General features: G+C 40.6%; 1 protein-coding gene and 1 long non-coding RNA gene across 9 annotated transcripts in view; one reads left to right on the top strand and one right to left on the bottom strand.

The window, feature by feature from the left end:
- Positions 1-25662, bottom strand: part of ESR1 (estrogen receptor 1) — a 296248-nt gene that overhangs the window by 191563 nt on the left and 79023 nt on the right. For 6 of the 8 annotated variants that reach the window (XM_014569514.4, XM_006114974.5, XM_089777297.1 and 3 more), the window contains one exon: positions 1957-2461. In XM_014569514.4, coding sequence (XP_014425000.1) covers positions 1957-2390 — 434 coding nt within the window. In that variant the 5' untranslated portion in view covers positions 2391-2461. Of the gene's footprint in view, positions 1-1956; positions 2462-2848; positions 2868-4174; positions 4309-25662 lie in introns of those variants that run through there. The other 2 variants (XM_006114973.5, XM_006114975.5) reach the window with 2 other exon arrangements.
- LOC142827919 (uncharacterized) lies at positions 2444-23862 on the top strand. Its single transcript, XR_012902726.2, has 3 exons — positions 2444-2578; positions 8915-9106; positions 23731-23862. It is a non-coding gene; the product is annotated as an uncharacterized LOC142827919 (long non-coding RNA).

Here is a 25662-nt window from a genome sequence, read left to right as displayed (position 1 = left end):
TAAATAGAATTTTTATTTAACTTTTTCAATAAGCGAGTGAGGTGGAGAAAGAAAATTTCTAACATTTTAGCTATGTGTTAAAGAGGGGCAGCAGAATAGACCTTTATCTCCTACTTATAGTAAATAATTATTAAATAGTCATTACTTCAGTTGATTTAGCCTCAGAGAATACAGCAGTTGCACACCAACAATAATGTTATTATGTTCCATTGCATATATCATGACACTTCTACAAAATCAGTATAATGATATTACACTAAACGACTAAATCTTGCTCTCTGTACTCATCTAATCACATTTAAGTCAATGGGACTACTGAAATGAGTAAAGCAAACTGAAGACGGGTGAAATTGGTGCCCTATACTGCTTATTTGGATTTTAACCCATGAATTTATTTTAAAATATCTCCATAAATTGAGCACCGATTAAAATGATTTTGATGGAATACTTATTATTTGGTCTGGGCCCAAGAGGAAAAAACAACTAAGTTCAGTGTTTTCAGAATAATATCGTATCATGTACAGCCCTACAGAGATAGAAACACCACTGCTTTCCCTAACTTAGTCCATCTCAGCCATGGCTGTTCATGTGAGATAATTAGTACAGACCATCAGTAGCAAGTGTATTGTAATACCACTCTATGATTTTTTTTAAAAAAGATGCTACCTCTGGTTCCAGCTGACGCACACATACTTTTGAAAACTGCAGACATCCTCTCTGATCTATGGTCTGATTCTTACTCATACAGAGTATTATTTTATACTGTGAACAATTCCCTTAAAGTAAATTTATCATTCTAAAGCGTAAGGGTGCAAGAATCTCTCCCTGGATATTACAAGCAGTATTTTTTCCTAAGATTCAGTTGTTGCTAGCAAACTCACTGAGACCTCTAAGATAACTGAGACAGAGACATAAGAAAAAACTGCCTTTAACATAACCCATCAAATAGCCTGTAAAACTTTCCTGCCAAATATTAAAATTTGGGAGAAAGTGGATATAGGGGAATTGCATTCCTAGTATTTTCCTAATAAAGAAAAAATGTATTTTCATTTTGTGGGTAGGGTGTTTTACTTTTAAATTAAGAATGAGGGAGGAGAGCTGATAAAATCTTTGGCATCTCTTAAAGACATTTTATATATGCTATGCCATCTACAAATTCTCTGCAGGCACAGAACTAGTAACATTCTTCTGCCTAATCCAAAAAAAGTACTGAAAGGCATCTACAACTATAAAAATATTAATGCCAATAATCACAAGTAGGACATTTTTAAAGACATATTCCACTAAAAACACAAGAAGCTATAGAGAAAAGAAATTAAAAATGCTTTGTCTTTTAATAAAATGTGTTAATTTAGGGAAATACTATCTCCTTATCTCTCTGCAATCAATTTAAGTTCAAAGCATTTATTTTAAAGCCTAAATGCTCTCTGTATGATTGAAATGCTGTTTGTCATTAAGTAACTATACCAGTTTTGCTAAGAAGGGTACTGCGTTTCTGAACAGCTTCTTATAAAAGCCCCGCATAGCATTCTATAGACAGCCAGAGGAAAGAGCCTCTAGCTACAGACTCCAACTATAATTTACATGAGGTCTGAGCTAGACCAAAGGTGGTGGAGAATTCCCTTCTAGTGTATTTCAGACTCTTCTTTTTATTCAATGTAGGTTTTGTTCTGGTTTTCCAGTCTTTTGCAGATTGTTATTTTAGGCTTGTTTTTCCCAGGTCACATTTATCAGACTTATTTTTCATATACATACACTTTCTAATATTTATAGCAACAATTACTCAAACAGTCACAACAGCTGTTTTGTTTACCCCACACTATCATTTACAGACTAATTATTCACTGGTGACTCAATTGATCAGACTACATGGTCCTTTATACAGGGACAATTCTGTGTGTTTTCTTATCTTCTATTTTGCATATTCTATTCAAATAAATCAAAGATAGGATTTACCTGTAGAAGGTCGAAGGGCCAGCTTCTCTCATCCCAAAGTTGCTCTGATCATTTTCAAGGTAGTAGGGTACCTGTTGGCTGTGGTGATGGATGAAGGGAGAGAGCTGTGGCGTCGTTTGTAAGAACAGCACGGGGCTTGGAGGGACATTGTTTAGAGAATGAAACCCTCCCAGACTGCTGGACCCAAATGATTCAGAAGCAGGAGCATAACTGAGGCTAGTAGAGCTGTACACCGGAGCGGCAGTGGCAAAGTCATACGTGGTACCTTCTGGGTAGTTAAAAACCCCCGTCTTGTTGCTCTCCACATACATCTCACTGAGTGTCCGATCCAGGGGAATCTTCAGCTGTGGTCTGTTCAAAGGCTCCAGTTCATTGCCTTGAATCTGGTGGAGCATGGCAACTCCAGAGGTTTTGGTATGAAGGGTCATGGTCATTGTTAATGGCAGCAAGCAATTGGCATATCTGTTTTTACTGTCAGCGGAGGGATCAACAGCTGAGAGTCCACCTGAAAAAAGAGCAGAACCTGGTGTCAGCCGTGGCAAAAATCATGTTAAAGAAGCACTGCACAGGTATTCAGCTGGACTCAGCAATGAGGAGAATACAATCCAAAGCTGCATGAGCAGTAAGAAAACTCTCTCCTTCTCTCTCTCCCGCTCTCTCTCTAACTTTTAAGTATTCCTCATCTGAGCTAATATGCATTACAAAGGTGCTGGCCAGAAGCCAAGAACTCTTGCCTTGTACTGACATTGGTTTAAACATCTTCAGGAACAATTAGTTTTGGAGTGATACCAAATAATTGTTTCACTAAACTTTACTCCTATTAGTTGTTTAATTTTTCACTTCATGGAGTTCTGTTGCTCTAGGGTGGCTAAGGAAAAAACAGTGCTTATACCAAACTAGGAAGACTAATCCAGTGGTCAGCCAGCTTACTGGTTTTTATGCCCCTGCCAGGCTCCAATCTATCTCTGTTTATCTCTACTCCTGTTTGATTCATGTTCATGTTTGCTGGAAATATGTAATGTGTACATTGTAATGACCCTGGGTAGGACTATGCTGTAACTGAGATATGGCAGATCAGAGTATGTGTGTGTGTGTATGTGTTTGTGCAGCCAGCCACTCAGTAAAATTGTATTTAACAGAATCAATGGATGTACTTTATCTATGTAGGAGAAAAGTCATATATAAATGTGCTACGTTATAATGATTCCTGGTATTTAGCTGAAGTGTAAAAAGTTACGTGAAAAGGCAGGGAAAATCTTTAGTTAAATTCTTCTATACATTTCTGCTTCCTTCTTGTTTAGCATGTAACATCAGAGTAACATAAGCTTAAATATGAATCAAGACATCTTTCAGACATATCAAAACCCCAGACAGAAAAAAATCATGTCAATTGCATGAAATATGAACTAGATATTAATAAATCCAGCCTGAGGATTTTCTTCCTCTTTGTCCATTGACAATTACGCTTCCATTTCAGATCAGAGTTTGGAAATCAAAATAATTCAGAGGGACCACTTTAAAATAAACCAAAATAAACTCCTTAAAGCGATATTTAAAACTCAGCAAGAAAAAACAGAATTGTAGAGGAAAGGTGTGGCAAGCAAGTTTCATCTTGCAGCTTATTTCCATATTATTTTAATTTTGCAAAAGCTACTTATCAGCCTAACGAAAACCTCTGAAAATTGTTTCACATTCTATAGCAATACTATATTGATCTACAGTTCAGCTGTTACAGTAGGTTAGTGGCAACCCCCAACAGATTAATGCAAGACCCTAAATAGCGCAGTTTGAGTACTGATGTAAATCCAAGCTATACTAAAATAATTCTACATTTATTCGGCTTCACATTTGGAAAGTCTGATAATCAAATGAGATGAGGGTTTAAAAAGAATCCACTTGGAAATTTCTTTTTTATGTCTTCATCTTAAAATAGTTTCAAAACAACTTTACTATAAATGTTTTAATTCTATAGACAATACTTGAACCATAATATTATATTTTCTGAGGTTTTATTTAAAAAAATCCAATGTTTAATCTACACATGCATGATTTCACTGAAGTAAAGCCATTTGAACACATACAGAGACAGCAGCATATGCTTATATATATATTAACTAGACAGATTCCCCTCCACCCTTCCTTCCCAGCTCAAATTTCAGATTATAGACTTTGATCAAAGAGATAACAGTGTTTAAATAAGGCTGAACTATACAAGTACCTGGTAAGAAAAACATCAGACAGTCATGCCCAGAAGAATCGCAAGATCCTTCCAAGAGATTCTAAAAATATGCAAAAGTGTATAAGTGTGTGTATGAGAGGGTGAGTGAGAGAAAGTGTGTATGTGTGCGTACGTGTATTTGTCAGGGCTTGTGAAAGAGCAGACAAGCACAGCTCTCAACATCTTCCTGAATACAAGAGCCAGTAGCTATGCTCCACAGACTATAATGAAGGACAGTTACAAGTTTACGGTAGGCTATGCCTACAGAGTCACTTGGTGCATCTGTAATATTCTGAACATAATACTGTCTAGCATAATATGTTCTTATAGTACATAATCTGAGAAACACTGTGACACTGTCCCAGAGAAAGAGTAGCATTTATTTTTACAACATTCTGTAAGAGGGAATCTTGTGTGACCCATTATAACACTATGTAATAATATACTACATTATAATGCGTACATAGAAGAGAACAGATTTAAGGTTAAGCACGCAAATTTAACTTCCCCACTTACTGATTTTTAAGTATTTCACACTGGATTCTCAATAGCGACAAGGAGTCCTGTAGTACCTGAACAGGACTCCTTGTCGCTTTTGCAGATAGAGACTAACATGGCTACCCCTCTGATACTTGGATTCCCAATGTCCTTTTAATAGGGTTTATAATTGAATTTACCCACATCCAACTATTTGCTCGATGGCATTAGCACCTTCTGTGTGGCACAATAAGTCCATGGTCACCTTATGTCATCTTAACTCAGGATCTCTGCAAGGAGGGCAGGCAGGACTCAGGAGAGGGGTAGATACAGTATCCCCTGCAATTGATGCACAGCGGCTACTAAAAAAACTCCTTAAGCTAAACTATAATAGGTTGTCAGTGTCTTGCCTCGATTACCCAACCTAGTCAGCAGATGCTGATCCTGCTGGAAAAAGGTTAAGTGGGCTCTGCAGATTCACTATCAGATGGCTTGCTACCCCACTATAAGGATAGTAGAAATAGCTCTCCACAGAGAAGATCTAGGTGGTGAACTAAGAAATCCTGTGGTAGGAATCTAGTACACAGTCACGCCTGAAAAGAAGGCTCAGGATTAATTTTATTATATTTTCTTTATTAATAAATCCAAATCCCAGAAAGGAGGTGAATTTTTGACTCTACATAGTATATGGACTTTATTTTGGAGCAAGAAAAATAGGCGTCAGCACATAACAAGTGAAAAGTCTTTGATAAACCCTAACATTTTATTTTCTTCTGTAAATCTCAAAGCAATTTACAGATGGGGCTAAATATTCTGTACAAGTTCATGTAATAAGTGACTGAGACACCCAGAATTTGAAACCAGGTCTTTATTCTTAGCAGTCAAAGGGTTTATTCCATTACACACATGTCCTCACAGACAAGTCACTCTGATTTACTGTATCTAGATTTTCCATCTGGGAAATATGCCTGATAAGAATAATTGGCACGTGTTCCTTGGTAGATCCCAAAGCACTTTATAGAAAATATGTGCAAGGAGACTCCAGTTTACAAATGAATCAGTCATTTGCCTAAGCTTACATCATATCTTGCAAAGAGAAATCTGCCCCATTTGCTGTGCACATTAATTAAATAACAAAACTTACCCTGAGGGATGAACTGCAGTGCCTTCACTACACATGCTGGTCAAAAGTACTTTAAAAATACCCACTCAATGGCAGGTTTATTGGTTTTAGATAGAGTGCTTCATTTATTAATGTGCATACAATTCCAGCCCAGCTAATAAACATCTTGGGCTACACCTACACAGCATTTTGGAGAGAGCAGGAATGAGCCTCTCAGCCCAGGTTGACAGACCTTGGTTAGCAGGCTCATGCTGGCACTCCAAAAATAGCTGTATGGACAGTACTATGAAGTTGCAGCTTGAGCAATGATGGAGGGGCAGTTGGGCCAAATTTGAGAGGCATTGCAGCCTCTGCACCTGCTTGGTCTCCCACCTCTGTACCCAAGGACACTCAGTAAATGCCAGCCCCTGGGGAAAAGCAGAATGGGACCCCAGGAAACCCCAGTCCCAGGCAGGTTAAAGGATTGAATCTGGGTTTTGGTGCTTCCAGGGGAAGAAGAGATGCAGAAGGAAGAAGGGAGCTAGAGCTCCCACAGGCCCTGGTAAGGATGGCACAGTTCAGCATGACTGCTTCTCTGGATAACAGCTATGGGTTGGTTGAGGTACAGAGGGGGGAGCTCAGAGCTGCATGTGGGGCACAAACAAGGGAAGAATTGGAGCTGCATGCAAAGAGAGACTATGGGGGGTGCAGAGAGGAGAGCTTGAAGCTGAATGAATGGGGGTAACATCTGGGGGAAAGGCCAGGGCTCTGTGAGGCAGCAGGATAGGACCCTGTGTGCAGCTGGGTATCAGTGCAAAGGCAGTGGGAGAGAACTTGGGACCAGGTACAAGGAAATAGCAGAGGAAAGAGCTTGGGACTGGGTGCAAACAGGGGAATGAGAACTCTGGATCCACCTCCTGGTTGCATCCCTGGCATTTACAGGGATATATTTACAAGACCAGACTGTCTTACTCTATCTTGTAAAATCTGGAGAGAAATTGGTTTTACAAAACTTCAGCAGTTGAGATTTACATAACTTCAATGGGGGGGGGATTAGATTTTATCTAAATTCCCAAAGTTTAGAAGTCTGCAGATAAAAATAGTTCTGGCTTTGATCCATCACAAAATATGCCTATGACCAAAAAGGGATGAAGAAAGTAAGGAAAGAGGCAATAGCAATGGAGGGACATTGTGAAGAAAAGGCTGGGTCTCTGCAAGTGAGCTGTGCCAAGCACACAATAACAAGAAATCAAAGCAGAAACTATCCGCAAGCATACACGTGTACATACATGCATTCTCAACCTTCATGGTGGTAGACACAAAAAGTTTATCTCTGAGATTCTCTGAGAGCAGTTTAGGAGATATAGATATGTGCGTTTTATCAGTGTTAATGGAATATGTGTGGCAAAATCTTCTGCTGTACTTTTACAATCCCAAACTAAATATTTGCTATTTTGGAACACTTCAAAGCTGCACTTGAAACTGTACTAAATAAAAACCTAAATAGATAATGCACTAGCTGAATCATAATTCCTTGGTTAAATGAACATTATTTATAGTTCATAGATCTCTGAGCTTGAGAATGTACATGTTCCCCTTTTCCCCCGTACTGATAGGTAATCTGTATTCATTTCAGGGCACTGATACAACCAGTCGGCATGTAGATCCTACAGTTTCTGTTAGCTTATTTGGTGAAAATCTAGTTTTGAATGGTTACAAGACGCAGACCTAGGAGCTGCATTCACACTAAGCTTTGGCTCCTTCCTCACCACCCCCCACCCCATCCAATAAACTAACTAGCAAAAAGCTGGGTACTGAACCAAATTCGGATTTTACAGTGGGAAAAACGTTGTGATGTTTCTGAGGCTTGTCTCATCACAAGAAACAGAAGACAGAAAAAAGATCATTTGGAAGCCAGAACTGTGGAAGAAATTACCTAGAACTGTACCATAATAGAGGAAATGAAGTTTCAGGGTTTCCAGTCCTCTTTGAATTCTATCTTGGGCCACATCTATACTGACCCCCTGGATCAGCGCTCCGGAGATCCATCTTCTGGTGTTCCATTTAGTGAGTTTAGTAGGGGCGTACTAAATTAAAGGCTGAGGGTGCCCCTGTTGATGCCAGTACTCCTACTCCTCATGAGAATTAAGGGGAGTTGAAGAGAGCATTTCTCCCTTTTACTTCCCTCTGTGGGGATGGCGACAACATTCAAATTAAGGTGTGTCAACTCCAGCTACGCAATTAAAGTAGCTAGAGTTTGCATATCTTAATTCAAACTGATCCCCTAGTATAGACCTGGCTTCAGAAAAGCTTTCCACAAAATGAAAAGGCCTACCTGCACATCAGGGAGTGCTAGAGAAGCTTCCAGGGTGTACAATTCCAGGGCAGCCCCACCATATCAGTGCTGTCTGCCATGAAGAGGGGAGCCTGGAAAGCTTGGACCCCAGCTCAAGCCAGGACTCACAGGGGCTGGGCTATATGCACAGGTGGGAGTCTGGAGCATCTCTGAATGGGCTGCCAGGACTCGCAAACCACAGGACTGTCCAGGGAGCCATTGGTCCTGGAAGTCTGGAAGCTCAGGGGATCCCAGAGCAGGGCGGTCCACACATCCAGGCTGCCCCGGTGCCTAGGCAGTTGCTGACTGAAACAAACACAATTTTTGGTTCAGTCAGCAGCTGTCATGGTCCCAGAAAGCCTATTTCCATTCAGGAATATCGTGAGTTCATGTTTCCAAAACATTTTTTTAAAATTTCCAGTTCATGTGAAATTTTCTCGTTTCAAAATCTTTCACCAAACATGTCACTTTTCAGCCAGCTATATTTCTGACCCTGGAAAATGACAACAGCTTGAGATATAAGATGAAAGGCAAAAGAGTTGTTATATGAAAAAATATTCAAATCATAGGATTCCTTGAAGACACTGACATGCCCTATTTCATTTTTTATCTCCCGGCTTTCAATTTTATTAGGAATTCCAACAAAATATGGCAGTTTCAGAATTGAAAAAGTACATTGCACATTTTCCCTTAAGACTACTGGCCATGAAAGGCAATAAATTTTATTGGTTTGGTTCCCATAACTACTAAGATAGACATTGTTTTAGTTGCTGCAATTAAAGAAGAACCTGTTGCACATAACAGCAAGAGCACAATGTTTTTCTAGGTTCTTCTGTTGCATTGCAGAGAAATCATGCAGCTCTTAAAGCAGTGAGAAGGTTCCTCAAGATACATGGCTAGAGATACAGCACCATCTATCTGCTTTATAAATCTTCACTTGAAAAGAACATAAAACCTTCCCATCACCACATGAAGCATGGAACTATGTTCAGGATCTGCTTTCACCATCAGCAACGAGGTAAGTTCTTCAGTGTATTATGCAAATTCTATCATGTTTGTATGTTCATATGTAGCTGTGGGGGACATTTGTAATCTGTGATTTACAAGTAACATACTACAAATAGGGATGGTGCCAAAAGATCTAGTTTATCTTTTGATTTTGGATTGGTTTATATAATCAAAGATGGTGGTTTAATTTTTCATGGGAAAAAAATCCAAATGAAAATTGAGAATTTGGGAACAATTAGTTTAAAATAATTTTAATATCAACAAATATATATTAGAGATTAGGTTGACTTATTTTTATTATTTTAAACATTGTAGTTATTGGAAAATCTTGCTGCTTGCTTCTATAGCAGATGGCAGCCTATTGTATACAATGTTTTTAGCATTTATCATGGTACCATGTTACTTTTATTATATTCAGAATATTAAATTCTGCACTTCAAACACCCAGGGCATTTAGAACTCAGTCAAGCAAAAATTATAAATGAGACTTACAACACAGTCTATTATTTGGGTTGCCCATCACTTCCCATTAAAAGATCCTGTTTCTAGTTGCTTATAATTCTGCCAAACTTTAACTGTTAGGGCTGAAATAATGCCAAGTGTCAGCTGACTTTTTCAGAACATTTCAGCAAAACCAGTTCATCCATTTCTGGGAGCAAGAATAGGGCAAAGACATGGTTTTGTCCAGGTTACAAAAGTATTTTCTTTAAAAGACGTAATGCCTCCATGGTTTGGAGGGGGGTTCTGAAATGGCTTTATGTCAGGAATGAGCTTTTTGCCATTCCTGTGAAAATCCACCCAGATTTGGCCTTGTGTCTTTGAAAAATCAGTTTTCACGTGCTCATTAGAGAGTAAGACTTCTTCAGAAAGAGTAGTTAAAATCTATGAAGGTTCTGTATTCTCTAAGCAAGCTCAAGCTTCCCACAGTTGCTAGAGATGACCAGATTGCACATTCTCCATCCCCACTGAGCATGTGAGCATGCTGCATCCCCTCACAGATTCTATATATGATTGGACTACTTATATGCTATTATAATCTAAACTTGTTCCAACACTGGGCTACAGGGAATCAGAAGAATTTTCCAATTTTTTTCTGCTTTCAGCTGTTTTGGGCTGAAGTACAGTGGCGTACTGGAACTAAGAACAGGGAGCTTGTCTCTCCTGTACTCTTAGTGCTCTCCTGGGCTGTGTCCAGACTCAGGGTTTTTTTTTCGAAAAAAGTAGCCTTTTTTCGAAAAAACTTCACCTGCGTCTAGACTGCAGCCGCGTTCTTTCGAAATTAAATCGAAAGAACGCGGCTTTTCTTTCGACGGTGGTAAACCTAATTCCACGAGGAAGAACGCCTTCTTTCGAAAGTGCTCTTTCGAAAGAAGGCGTTCTTGATAGCAAACAGGCTTTTTAGAAAGAGAGCATCCAGACTCACTGGGTGCTTTCCTTCGATAAAGCGACTTGCTTTTTCGAAATTCCGCGTGCAGTCTAGACGCGCTCTTTCGAAAGAGCCTCTTTCGAAAGAGGCTTGCAGTCTAGACATAGCCCTGGTGAAACCAGGCAGCGGAGAAGAAGAAGGTTCCATATTCACATGACACCAAGGGGAAAAGTAGTACAGTGAGACTGAGACTGTGAGTTAGAGGGTAATACTAAGATTAATTGGACAAGGAGAATGAGTCATGGAGTGAGACCGGGATGGGATGGGCAGGGATGCTGGGCCTAAGGAGAAATTGAGGCCTAAGGTGAATTAATATTTTGGCGCTCCTGGCCCCTGTTGCCTACCTATCACCCTTGACCTCCACTGCCTCCTCAGCCTCCCCACTCCTTGTACATAGTCCCCACTGTCCCCCCACGGTCTGGGCCCGCCACCCCTCCTACATAGCCCCCACTGTCTCTCCAGCTTCCCCACTCTGAATGGCCCTTGGGCCCAGATGCCTCCACTGCCCATAGCCTAGAGTTCCCTTCCACAGTTTTTCATCCCAGGCCCACACCATTCCTTGCCTCTTGACCATGTGACACTCCCCTCTTTGACTGCCTGTAAAACTGGCCCAGAGGTGGGAGAGGAGATAAATCTGACAGAGGAGATAGATCTGGAGCTGGTCATGACTGGCTGGTCATGGAAACTAAGACTGGAGTGGGAGTGATTGGGATTCTAACAATCAATCAGCCCAGAAAAAGACACTAGGATTGGCTGAGCAAAAAGACTGGGACTGTGATGAGAAGTCTGTGGAGTAAAGAATAGTAAAGGTAGATGGTGTTGGAGTAAATAAAAGACAGAACTGGGAAAAGAAGAGATTGGGGAGCATGGGGCAGGAGGAGAGTCAGACCTAGTGAGAACAGGCAAAGGAGTCTGTACCCACTAGAGCACATTCCCCTACAGGGCTTGGAATGAAACCCAAGATTCCTGACTCTCACTATTCTGATGTTTGCAAATATCTGTGAAACCTACTGACAAATTGTGCTTCATCCCCCCATAAGCAGGGTCTGAACAAGTTCTCTCCTGACAGCTAGCTGGGCAGTGGAAAGACTTGAGGAATAAACTGTATTTACCTGAACACACCTACTCTGCCAAAATATCCAGCAGATGAAACAGAGTTGCTTAAACTGATCAACTTTGTCTGTTTTGGGGTTATAAATCACTTTAGTACCAAATGCAGGGGTAGTACAATGTTGTGATCAATGTTGCTCTCTTTATTGCATTAATAAAGGGAAATAGAACTTTCCTTAATCTGTCCCAAATGAGGGGTAACCCCTCATTAAGCCAGGGGTTCAAAGACTAGAACTCTTTGAAATTAGAGTCTCCACTCGGTATAACCCATTCCTCCCCACTGTTCCAAGATAAAATAATAAAGGCACCTAATGGGGTCAATTCTAAATGCTTAAATTGGAGCTAAAATCACTTTTGGTGGGATAGCATGTCTGCCCAGCCTGCTAAAACCTGAAAATTACTAAGAGCTAACAATCAGTAAGGGTACTTCTACACTGCAACACTATTTTTAAATAACTTAGTACCCATCTGCACAGCAGGCAATTATTTCAAAATAGTGTCAAAATACTGTCAAGCTGAAGGACTTCTTACTCCAACTCCTGTAACCTTCATTGTATGAGGAATAAGGGAAGTCAGAGGAAGAGTGCTCTATTTTGAGATAAGTGCTGCGTAGACACTCCCTATTTCAAAATAATCTATTTCAGAATAAGATATGCAATTGACATACCTCAATTTGCATAGCTTATTTCGAGTTAAGCCCTGCAGTGTAGATGCACCCTAAGGGTACGTCTACACTTGCCCCCTACTTCGAAGGAGGGAGGCAAATGAAGGCGACCGAAGTTGTAAATCAAATGCGGGATTTAAATATCACACACTTGATTAGCATAGTCACGTCTGGTCGCCATGTTGGAAATTGACTAGCCCGAATTAACTCGCCACGTGTAGACATGGTACTCCGAGGGAAAACCCCGTACTTCTAATTAACTGTACTCCTCCTGCGATGATTCTGTGCTTATGAATGAGGAAGTATTGCCTTTCAGAGGAGCCTGGGGCTGGTGTGTAATTTCCTTAGGTAACTGAGTGGGAGCTCAAGCTAGTTTTGGTTTGTATTGCTGCAATAAGAAGTACAGTTAATTCGAAGTAAGGAGTTTTCCCTCGGAGTACCGCATCTACATGCGGCGAGTTAATTCGGGCTAGTCAATTTCCAACATGGCGACCGGACACGACTATGCTAATCAAGGGCAGGATATTTAAATCCCATGCTTGATTTGCAACTTCGATCGCCTTCATTTGCCTCCCTACTTCGAAGTAGGGGGCAAGTGTAGACGTATCCTTAGTGACTGACTTGAAGAGATGACAGCAAAGAGACAGGTGGCAATAGAAGGTAAGTGACAATCCATTGGCAGACAGTGGGAGCAGTGAACAAGCAACTATTAGAAGCAGCTGTCAGGATAGACAGCAAAGAAGAATAGTGGTTGGTGGGGTGGCCAGCCAGTGCAAGTGGCTCTGGCTGACCACTTTTAACTTAATTACAATTTTATTTTCTACACTCAGATTCTGTGCTTATGAATGGGGAAGTATTGCCTCTCAGAGGCACCTGGGGCTGGTGTGTAATTTCCCTACGTAACTGAGTGGGAGATCAAGCTAGTTTTGATTTGTATTGCTGAATCAACCCCTAGATATTGAGTCTAGACCTGGCTGCTTCGGGCTCTATCTGACAGAAGGGTTACACCCCTTTAATGTTGTTTCCCACAGAGAACCATGACCTGTTATTCAGTGCTTAATTTGTAATTAAAGAGGTGCTCAAGCAAGTAGGTGCCAGGTGCTCACGTAATTTTTTTACTTTCAAAACTGACACACAAGCCCAGAAATGCCAGCGCTATGAATAGCGAAGCCTAAATATACTGAACTCAGCCCTGGCACAAATTAAGCACTGCCATAATTGTTGTTAGTTACTAGAATTTACTGTGCAGTGGATATAAAGATGCCAACCCTGCTAATGAACCAGTTTGGTGTCAATGTGCTGTGCTGTGCTGTGCCGTGCTGTGATGTGATGTGATGTGATGTGATCTTTGTGTTTTTTTCACTTTGCTTGTTTAAAAACCTAGGAAATTACATTTAAAAAGCAATGTTCAAAGAACATTATTAAGATTGCACAGTTAAGCAATCAAAAGTGCTAGGAAATACAAGAAATAAAGTTATCCATGTAATGTTAATTCAGTCCTTTGTATCTATAGATTTCAATACAGTCTTTAAATATATGAGTCAAGAGGCAAGGAATGGGAAATATTTCAATTATTTTTTATAAATGTCTTATGCTTCTCAGTGTATTTGTGTGATTTTTATCATGGCTAAATACATAAAGTTAGATCAAAAGTGGCAGTGAAAGAAACTTGGTGGGAAAGATTAAACAATGGCCTCAACTACTTTTGCTCTACTTCAGTCCTAGACTGCTTTTGTCCTGTCCTGCTCAAGGTGGAGTGTGCCTGACTATTGGCCTTTGCTCTGCATCATCCAGGGGGCTGAACCTGACCATGCTAATTCCCTTATGATTGGCTTTCAGCCACTAGGTGGCATAGCGAGGTTGAACAACCTCTCATGCTGACGGGGAGGATCTACTCCAACGCACTACACTAACAGAGATTTTGGGCTATAAAGATAGCGCCATTAACAATCCCATAAGGAAATGAATAATTCCATCCTCACAACAGGATTTGAATAGTGCGCAGTAAACAAAGAGAAAATAAAATATTGACTAGGTACTCACTGAGGTGAGAAAAACCATACCATGCAGAAGTCCAATGGAAAAAATAATTAGTAATCACGTGATTAAAGACTGTATAGTCTGCTATATATTTTAGAGAGTTTGTCCATTTAATCAAGAACTCCTCCTAAATGCTAAGAGCTAAGGCCACCACATTCAGTATACAGCTTCCTCTTATCAAAACTTAAAGCAACATAAGAATTTGATTGTGCCAGGAAAATGGGATGTGCATGGAATGGTTCGCTTTGGTGGTCCTATCTTTTACCGTTTAGGAAGAGTTCTTGATCAAACAGACAGACAAACTCTCTAAAACTGGGGTGGGGACCTCAGGACCAAGGTTTGCCTGGATGCAGCCCCCTGATGCTCACAACTCCTTCCCTATATTGGGGAGACCACGATGATGCTCCACCCCCCATGGGGCTACAGCATACAAAATCTACTAGCCTGGACCCCGCACGGCACTGCTGTGTGAAGAGAATGTGGGGCGTGTCTTTCTCCTTCTCAGTCAAAGGCCATGTCAGTGAGGGTTTGGTTTGGTTTTTTTGCTTCTCACTTGTGTGCAGACCCCAACTGATTGTTCTGTGGGTCAGCAGACCTCGATCCAAAAATGGTTCCCCACCCCTACTCTAAAATATATAATGGTTAAATAGAAAGCTCAAAATACATACATGAAGTAGGCAGAAAAGAGAAAAGCCGAAAAAGCTTTGTAATCACCATAATTTCAAAAAAATAATGGTACATATGGTTCATTTTAAAAACTTAAATTAAGCTTTAGAAACGTAAGTACATTACAGACCTGAGGAATGCCGGGTAAATCTGCTAGTAATGCATATGCACAAGAAGGAGGCCGAAGTAATGTTGCACAGTCAAGTTAAGTAATTCCTGTCTTTTGAGTACTTGAACTTTGCAATAACAATGATGATTTTTTCACATAAGTTTCTTTTAGTTTGTTTTTAACAAAATAACAAGATTTATATACAGCCTCTACACACACACATGCACACTTTAAAAAAAAGAGCATTGAAATTGCTCCCTTGCAAGAAATAAACATGAAAAGAAATAAGAACAAATGACTTGTAGGATATTGTGAAGGATAAACATTCTGTATGTCATTCACGTCACATCAAAGCAGCATAATTATTCTTTAAAAATATATACATTGTAAATGTCTATAGATCCTAATGCTTTAATATCAGGACTCTTAAATGTGAATAAGGTCAATATTGACAGTATATTGTATACATACCTTAAAAAATCAACTGAGACTTAGACAGACTTAAATTTATTTTCAGCAGATATCAACATATAAGACAGAAATCACTATGAACAGACCAGGTAATGGATTATGCTCCTGAAATATTACATAATGCTGTCTTTCAATAAATGAAATCCAGCTAAACTCCTTTTTATCTGTCAGCCCTGGTATCGATAAAGACATTTAAACTAGAATCAGATATTAAACAAAATAAATTAGGCGATCTTAAATTTAGACAATTGAAAAGCAAAGTTAAAGTCATCAGGGATAGCTCTATGGCTGGAAAGGCTAAGGACAATATGAACAAATATTTTTCTTCTTTAATATATCAAAGACAAAAGAAATCTTGGTGCTGATTCAGACCCTATATTAGATAGAGATGGCAAAATTGTTCTGCATTTAAAATGATGCAGAAAATGGAGAAGTGTTCAATACATATTTCTGTTTTGTATTTGGAAAGAATCAACATGATGTTCTTGTATCGCACATGTATAATGAAGTATTTTCCAATCTTTTGTCACAAATGAGGATATTAAACAGCATTTACTGGAGGTAAACATTTTGAAATCAACAAGCCAAAATAAAAACCAGCAAAGAACTGGCTGGTGAGATTTCTGGCTCACTAATGTTAATTTTTAATAGATCTTAAAATAATGGGGAAATTCAAGAAGACTAGAAGAGAGCTAATTTGGTGCCAATATTCAAAAGCAGCAAACAGAATGACCTGGTTAATTATAGATTGGCTAACTTCACATCAATCCAGGACAAAGTAATAGAAAAGCTGACAAAAGAGTCAATCAATAAAGAATTAAAAGAAGGAATATATTTAATGCAATCAATTTGGTTTTATTGAAAATAGATTTTATCAAACACACCTGTTTTCATTTTTGATGAGATTATAAATTTGATTGATAAAAGTAACTATACATATGTAATATACTTAGACTTTTCTATGGCATTCAACTTAATACTTCAGAATATTCTTATTTAAAAGTACCATAAATTAGCATATATAACCCGCGTATGTGTATTACCCGCACCCGTTCATAACCTGCAGTTTTTCCTGATTGTGTAAAAAAAGTGTCAGATAACCCGCGCATGTATATATCCTGTGGGAGTTGAACCACGGGTACTGTTAATGAACGATAACGAGGGTAATTAACTCAGGCATCAGGGTCTGAGCCTGTCGCAGAGAAGCATTTGAGCTTCAGATACATCATTGCACAACTGCCAAAGCGTAGCGTAAATGGCCGCAGCCCGACAGGGCAAACTGGCTGTGTCGCAGGAGGCTATATAAGCTAAAACATAGTATGTCTATATAACATCATAAAAACACACATTACATGGATTGAGGACTTACTAACTAAGGGTATGTCTAGACTGCATCCCTCTGTTGGCAGAGGGATGCAGATTAGGCAGGTCAACATTGCAAATGAGGCAGGGATTTAAATATTCTGGGCCTAATTTGCATATGATGAAATAAGCTATTTCAGGTGCTGTGTAGATGCACCCTTTGTGAGCTTACTGTTAAGTATGTGCTTAAGTGTTCTGCTGGATCAAGTTCTGAACTCTCTCCCTCACTCATTGATCTTCAACTATTGCAGCAGTCAAAACTGGCAACCACTCTTTCCTAACCACTCTCCAAATCTTTGTACCTCACATACAAGGTTTAGTTCTTACTTTAGAGAAGTGTCCAGTCTTAAAACAGACTTGATGAACCTGTAGTTATACCCACTGACGCAACACATCATCCAATCATCAAGCCAACACATAAAAGAGCAGAAAACTGGCATTACTGGGTAGTTACTTAAAGTTTTCTAAGTTGCCTCTATGCCGCTGTAGAAAGATAAAAATGCATTGTCATCTCTCAAGCGGAACAAATAGGACCTCAGTGATGCAGGAACAGTTGCTCTTTCTTGGCAGATTCTTGCTTGTTGAAGGCAGAGAAGATTAAAGGACATTTCTTCATGCCAAGGAAAAGGTCAACATTATTTATTATTTCAGCATTCCCATTTCTTTATCTGTTTTTCTACCATGTTCATTGTTTCCTGCAACAAGATGGAGCTCTTTCTGAATTAGACAGCTATAGTCAATAAATGCAGTGCCGTGGCTATTTTGTAATATCAGCTGTTGAATAAGTTCATCAAATCAGCCTGAGCAACAAGTTTCCTTTTGCTAGTGGCATTTGCATGTACAGTTCCTAATACTTATAATCTCTGGTGAAAGTCTTTCACTTGCAAGTTCTATAGTGCCTTGCATTAATAAGAGCTAGAGGAGGAATAATCTTCATGATTATAAACATGGGATTTTTTGTCATTTACAGTAATGTTTTGGAACATTACTAGACTATGCCATCCACTCATATTAATATCACCCATGAAAGCCTGTGCCCAGCAATTACTGAAGCCAAAACAGCAAGTGACTGTCTTTTGTTCCTCTCATCGTGAGTTCATAGTTTGTGCATTTACAGAAGTGTAAAAAGTCCTAGTGTGAACTCAACGATTTCAAAACCTATACTTACACTGACAGATCACTTGCGTAGATGTTCATTACAGAATGATTTTCATATTTTCATCAGATATCATTGCAAAATAGTTTGTTATTCAAAATAGCAGAATAAATACTGCACAGCACTCTATCTGTTGCACAACATTGCACTTCGGCAACCACCCACATTATAAAATCTCAAACACAGCAGCTCATGTTTTGGAATATAAACAACTATTAAAAGTTCCTTTCTAGTTTGGTATGGCCCTAACACAGAATATATGGTTACAAAGTGTTTGCAATTGGTGCAGGAATTGTTCTCCTTATTGAGATCCAATTCTACAGTCATTACTCTTGTTGTCAGTTAAACCACTCACATGAGTAAGAAGCAGAGAAACAGATTTGGGTAATTTTTCCCCATAGAGTTTCATACTGTGGTCTATCCAACAGGCTCATGTTTATGATTCTGGAAAGTGATTTCTTGGAATTAGTTATTTTGGGGCAGGTGCATTTCTCAAATTTGTCTTTTAAATCAATTTTATTGGTTTTGGGATGCCAGTGAGACAGTTTCAGGGAGAGGTTATTGTTAGCTACGCTCTCACTGATTCTTGCCTAATCTTTCAGTACTATATAGGGGGAGTTAATGTAACAATATATTTGCGACACATTCAAGTAAGATGGGGGAGGCTGAGTTTGATCCGAAACCTAAAATGTTTTATGGGCACATTTTTGGGTGGTTTTCAATATCAGTTGGTTCTTAATCTTCAATATATTTTAAATCCCAGTTGCACTGGGGGACTATGTGCATATCCACATGGTGAAGATTGTATCTTGAGGTTCTTCCTTTGGAAGAAAGTGGGCACCTCAGGCTATGTCTAGACTGCAGAGTTATATCGGAAAAAGATATGCAAATTTCAAACTGCAAATTTTGTTCGGAAGAGACTTTTCCAAAATTTGGCCCATTTACACAGGACCACATTTCAGAAAAACCTCCTCTTTTGGAACATCCCTTATTCCTCATACAATGAGAAATACAGGGATGCTGAAAGAACACATCCGCTTTTTAAGAAACTGTTCCAACAAAGCGGATGCGTTCCTTGGACGCAGCAGAGCTTTTCCAGGATACCTCCAGTATCCCAGAAAAGCTCTACAGTGTAGACATAGCCTCAGTTAGCCCATACATTGTTTCCTTGGTAACAGCACTTCTGTTTCCCAGTCCTGGGGTATAAGGTATTACCTTGTAACTTTTATTGAGTCAACCTTCTTCTGGAGAGTGGCAAGGGTGTAAAAGAGACCAAAAATATTTTCAAGGCCCACAAGAAGCCACATCCCTCCCCCATACAAAGGAAGGAAGCAGTCTTTTAAACTCCAGAGAAAGTTTCAACTCCCATCTCCCTCCACAGCCAGAGGCTAAAACTTAGGTCTTGGGCATTTCTACAAAAGAAATAAATAAACTAACCTATATTCTTATCTCAGAGGGTTCAGGCTGTAGTGTTCTGAAGCCATGCTCTTGCCCTGGTCTGCAAGCTCTAGTCCTTTTTTCAGATGGGTAGCCATGTTAGTGTGTTTCAGCAGAAACCATGCATAAGATGAAGTGGGTTCTAGCCATGAAAGCTTATGCCCAAATGGATGTGTTCATCTTTTAGGTGCCAGAAGACTCCTTGTTGTTTTTGCTCGTTCTTTTTGTTTTGGCTGCCAGCCCAAGTAGGCAGAATTCTTCCCTTTGAAGGCCCATCCCAGGTCTGACAAATTACTCAGGTGTGGCCGTAGGAGCTTATCAACCCCTTTTCACTGGATAATGGGGAAGGCGGATCTTAATGTCGGAACCTGACTCACTCACTTCTGACAAGAAGTCTGGATTGCTACACATCTCTCTTGTGCAGAGATGAACTTGAAAGCTATTGGGCTGAAGGAATAAACACTAGTGTAGGATGTGGGAGTTCATTTCCTTTATCATATTCAGCTATTCAAGCAGAGCATGATCAGCAATAAGAAAAAAATGTGTTAATTGACAAATAACAGCTGAGAACATCTATAGCTCATTTGACCATGAGAGATTCTTTTTCAATAACAGAGTAAGCAATTATAAAATCGACCTTAGGAGACTAATTTTGGACCAAGGTTCTAGTGTATACTAGACCTGAGAAAGGCCCCTTTGAAGGCATACATTAGAAGCATCTATTCACAGGATACATATTTTTGTTACATCTGGATTACAAAGGACTGGTTCTTGGCATAATCATTTTAAAGAGTTCCCTAAAAGCCTTGGTCTATTGAATCTTGCAGTCTACCATCCTTTATTAGATCTCTGAGAGAGGCTACAAAATGGTAGCAAAGCCAGATATAAATTGGCAGTAGCATTCAGATAGGCTGAAGAACATGCCTCTTTGTGCGAAGGGTAGGACATTTCAATAAAGTCTATACTCTTGTTAACCATCAGTCTAAATCAGCCTCCCCCAGGTATATCTAAGGTCTTCTCAGTTTGCAATTGTGCTTTTGGCCATAAGTGGAGCCTTGGCCAAGAATTAGAGGACTGCTTGGATATGACACGGGCAAGGATCCCAGTCTCCACCATATATTACTATATTGTTTAAATAAATAAACTGGTGCACAATGTGGGACACCTATTAATTAGGCAAAGTTCCCAGAAAGATTTTAAAGTATGGTACCATGTCAAGCACACTGCAGTAATGTAATTTTGAGGTGATGAAGCCATGGATAACATTTCAGAGGCTGTCTTCAAAAGAGGCTGCATTCAAGCCCGAAGCAGATGAAAAAAAGAAGTTCTAATCACAACTGCTATTTGAAAAGCCATGTTAGTCTGTAAATTTATATGTATTTGTCAGTCTCTAACGTGCCACAGCACTACTTGTTGTTTTTAACTGCTATCTGAGTGTCTCATTACAGCTGGGATGTGTCTAGACTGGCATGATTTTCCACAAATGCTTTTAATGGAAAAGTTTTCTGTTAAAAGCATTTTCGGAACAGAGCATCTAGATTGGCACGAAAAAGCACTTTTTGCGGAAAAGCGTCCGTGCCAATCTAGACGCGTTTTTCTGCAAAAAAGCCCCAATTGCCATTTTTGCGATCGAGGCTTTTTTGTGGAAAACAAATCTGAGCTGTCTACACTGGCCCTTTTGCGCAAAAGTTTTGCGCAAAAGGACTTTTGCCCAAACGGGAGCAGCATACTATTTCCGCAAGAACACTGACAATCTTACATGAGATCGTCAGTGCTTTTGCGGAAATTCAAGCGGCCAATGTAGACAGCTGGCAAGTTTTTCCGGAAAAGCGGCTGATTTTCCGGAAAAATTAGCCAGTCTAGACACAGCCCTGGGGTTTTACAAAGACTCCCACATTATCTCAGGTGAGAGATGATACTTGCAGGAACTCAAAGGAATCAGTACAGGCAGTCCCCAGGTTACGTACAAGATAGGAAGTAGGTTTGTTCTTAAGTTGAATTTGTATGTAAGTCGGAACTGGCATCCAGATTCAGCCGCTGATGAAACTGACCAGCGGCTGACTACAGGAAACCCGAGGTAGAGTTGCTCTGCCCCAGGCTTCCTGGAATCAGCCGCTGATCAGTTTCCACAGCGGCTGAATCTGGTCACCTGGGACAGAGCAGCTGGGGCACTGCCGGGTAGGTCCCCGCAGCGCCGCACCTCGACGCTGCGGGGACCAACCCGGCAGCACCCCAGCTGCTCTATCCCAGGCGTCCCCAAGTCAGCCGCTGCTGAAACTGACCAGCGGCTGACTACAGAAAGCCCGAGGCAGAGCAGCTCTGCCTCGGGCTTTCTGTAGTCAGCCGCTGGTCAGTTTCAGCAGAGACTGACTTGGGAACGTCTGGGGCAGAACAGTTGGGGTGCTGCCGGGTTGGTCCAGTAGCGCCGAGGCGCGGCGCTGCGGGACCAACCTGGCAGCGCCCCAGCTGCTCTACCCCAGGCGTCGGCGAGAAAAGCCTAGTCTGCTGGGGAGGGCGGGGTGCACTAACTGCGCCCCCCCTCCCCCAGCAGACCAGGGAGACGCGGAGCAAGGCCGCGGAGGACGCAGGCGGCGGGACCGCGGCGCGTCTCGGCGGTCCCGCCACCTGCATCCTCCGCGGCGAGTAAAGCCCTGTTCGTATGTAGGGATCCAACGTAAGTCGGATCCACGTAACTCGGGGACTGCCTGTAATTTCTCCATAGTATCAGACCATTGCTTTTCTAAACTTAAAAAACTCACCTCTGGGTTTGACTACATTTTAAATGCTACGGCAGCTCAGCAACAGTGCTGCAGCTGCTTTGCTGCAGTGCTTCAACATAGACACTCCCTACACAGTCAGCATACCTACTTCACCTCCCCAAGATAGCAGATAGGAAGAAATCTTCTGTCAACCTAATGCTATCAATTCCAACTGTAGGTCAACTTTACCACAGTGTTCAAGGGTGTGATATTTCATACCATATTCCAGTCCCAATCAGACACTAGATAATTAGGGAAGATGGAAAAGAGAATTGGGTATCAGAAGAATACTGACAACTTCATTTTCTTATTTAGAACCAGGAATAGAGATGCTATTTGGTTTGCCAACCAATGGATAGACACTGGGTCAGACAACCAACCAACTATTATTAATATTGTGTCCCCAATGCAAATGCTGAACATAATTTGCTGCGTCTAGACTGGCAAGTTTTTCCGCAAAAGCAATTTGCACTGGCCACTTGATTTTATGCAAAAGCACTGACGTTCTACTGTCCGAAATCAGTGCTTCTTGCGCAAATGCTTTGACGTTCCCGTTCGGGTAAAAGCCCTTTTCCGGAAATGTTTTTGCACAAGAGGGCCAGTGTAGACAGCTGAAAACTGTTTTGCGCAAAAAAGCCCCGATGGCGAAAATGGCGATCGGGGCTTTCTTGTGCAAAACCGCGTCTAGATTGGCACGGACGCTTTTCCGCAAAAAGTGCTTTTGCGGAAAAACGTCCGTGCCAATCTAGACGCTCTTTTCTACAAATGCTTTTACCAGAAAAACTTTTCCGTTAAAAGCATTTGTGGAAAATCATGCCAGTCTAGACGCAGCCAATTGTGTATACACCCTGCACACCATCATGGCAGATTAATTGAACCAAATCCTTTGTAGAGCACAAGTAGAAGCTCCACCAGATGAGCAAAAAAAATGAGATTTCTTTGCACAAGCAAGCTCCCTCACAAATAAACAACTAGAACTCAGAGTCATGATGGAAGCCACTATGATGACAAGGCAATTGCTTCCAACACAAACGAAGAGGCATTAAATATAACAGTCACTCCGTGTGTGCCTCAGTTTTCCTGGGCACTATACCAATAGCGGAGATGGTGATGGGAATTTCTCCTCCAAGTATGTACACAGTGGCTGATTCTTTCTGTAACTGGAGCCTAGGCGGGTGGTATAACCAGGTGACACCTTTTGCCCCAGAAGCTGGACAAAGGCTGGAGACAACGCCGGTTGCAGGGGAACACCAGATGATGGGTGTGTGAGGGAGTCTCACTGGCTTGTGGTGCAGAGATGGGGGCAGATCTCTTGGCTTTGGCCCACCCTCTTCTCCCTCCAAGATGGATTGTACTGACTGCTTCTAGTTTCTGTGCTGTAAAGTCTTCTCTATGCTGTATCCCTATAAACTAATAAACTTTCTGTTCTACCAGGTGGCTGAGAGTCTGACTGTGGATGGGGATGCAGGGCCCGGGAACTGCCCACACCTCGATGACAACCACTTATGAGAAAATGGTAAAATCGGAGTAAAATTGTAGGCTATGTCTACATGTAAGTGGTCTTGCTTAATCCTAGGCCCCGACTGGTGCTCAGGCCTAAACTTATTAGTCCAGTGGCCCCTTTAAGACAGTGGGGCCTGAGTGTGGGGGAGGCTGCAATGCCCACAGCAGCCTAAATGTCAACACAGCCATGACCCTGGTTCAGGGCAGGGCAGGCAAGCAAACAGTTTCTGCAGTCAGTTTTTAGCTCAGGCCCTGGTTCAGGGCGGGGCAGGCACACAAATAGTTTTCTTGGTAGGGTTGCCAGGTGTCCAGTATTGAACCAGACAGTCCGGCATTTTTGCCTCCTGTCCAGTAAAAAAATTCACAAAATACCAGACACCTATCCATACTGAGTAGTATGGTTATAAAGAGAACCAGAGAAAAACAATATTTACTACAATAGTTTCCCCATCTTTAATAATATGCTCCTTAGGAGCGTGAAATGATGTATCTCCATGTTTTCCAGCAGAGAGGTTGTCCCATGTGTATAGGCCATGTCTTTCCCTCAAAATCTTCAGTATTTCCATCCTCAGAAAGCAGTGCTGCCTACTGCTTTAGAAATGACATTATTAGGGAGGGCTGTCTAACCATTTGGAATCTTAATATCTTCTTTCTTGTTCAGGCTTTATTAGGACGTCTGATATAAAAACTTTTACAAATGGCAAAAAGATTTTTTTCACCTCCACCCCCATCCCATATGAATTGTATAAGACAGCATTTTAAAATACACACTGAATGGGTCAGACTGTCTTTCTAACTAAAAAAATGAGCTCATTAAGTATTTTCCTAGATGCTGTCGTATCTTGGATGAATAATAAGCAGATTATTATCGTCTATAAAAATTGTTCTCTTTAAAATACCATGTATTTTAAGAATAACATTTATATGTTTTGACTTTAAAATGACAAAATGCAGTAAAATGTAAATTGGCAGTCAATACTCAATTCTTTCATGGACTCTTCTTATCATGAGTTAAAAACAGAATAACAGCGCTAGCTTCTCATTTCCAAGCTTTTGACAAATGTTTTGGAGTAGCTATAACTCAACTGTATGGGCTTTGGGAGCTTCTTGGCTGACTGCCATGGTACAAAAGAATTATCACTAGAATCAAACTACAGGAGAATCTATCCTGCATCCACTTCTTAGCAATAGAGAGAAGATGACTGACAATGTGAGAATAATAGAGAAGGTTGGAACTATTCACCACAAAATATTTGAATTCAGCATAGGAAAGAATATGACCACAAAATGTGTTCAAGAGAAATCCATTTCAGAAAAGTACATTTGGGGGAATTATTAAATCTAAAGCTCAGTTCTGAAACCTATATTCCTGAGTGTAGTCCCAATTGTCCAACGGAATTAACTGTGTCAGCAAAGACTCCTTATGTTAATATGGGTTACAAAATTATTCTCCTAGGAAGCAGTTTGATAAATGGAAGTATTCAAGCCCACCAGTGAAAAAGGAGTATGTGGAATCCAAAAAGATACCATAATTAAGTCACAACAAATTACAACTTCAATAAAAAAGAAGAATACAAGTAACAATAAAAGAGACTGCTGTTGGTCCTGGCTGACAGACCAGCTTTGGGGGCCATTGCAGCAAATAAAATTTGGAGCAAATAAAAGGAGACCTGAGGGTGCTCTAATTTTTACCAGTGGCTGAACTGATACTTTTCTAGTTCCAGGAATAGAAAGTGAGGAATAAATATTGCATACAGTCACCTTTGCCCTCCTTCCCCAAGGTTCTGTGCTAAGCAAAGATTGGCCAGACGTAATGAATTAGGCTTGTATCGTAAGGCATTCAGACAAAGTAGCAAAGTTAAG

The sequence above is a fragment of the Pelodiscus sinensis genome, chromosome 3, assembly GCF_052426305.1.
Source record: "Pelodiscus sinensis isolate ZL-2025 chromosome 3, ASM5242630v1, whole genome shotgun sequence".
NCBI lineage: Eukaryota > Metazoa > Chordata > Testudines > Trionychidae > Pelodiscus > Pelodiscus sinensis.
Note: the sequence above shows the minus strand (reverse complement) of the source record. Positions and strands in the feature narration are given on the sequence as shown.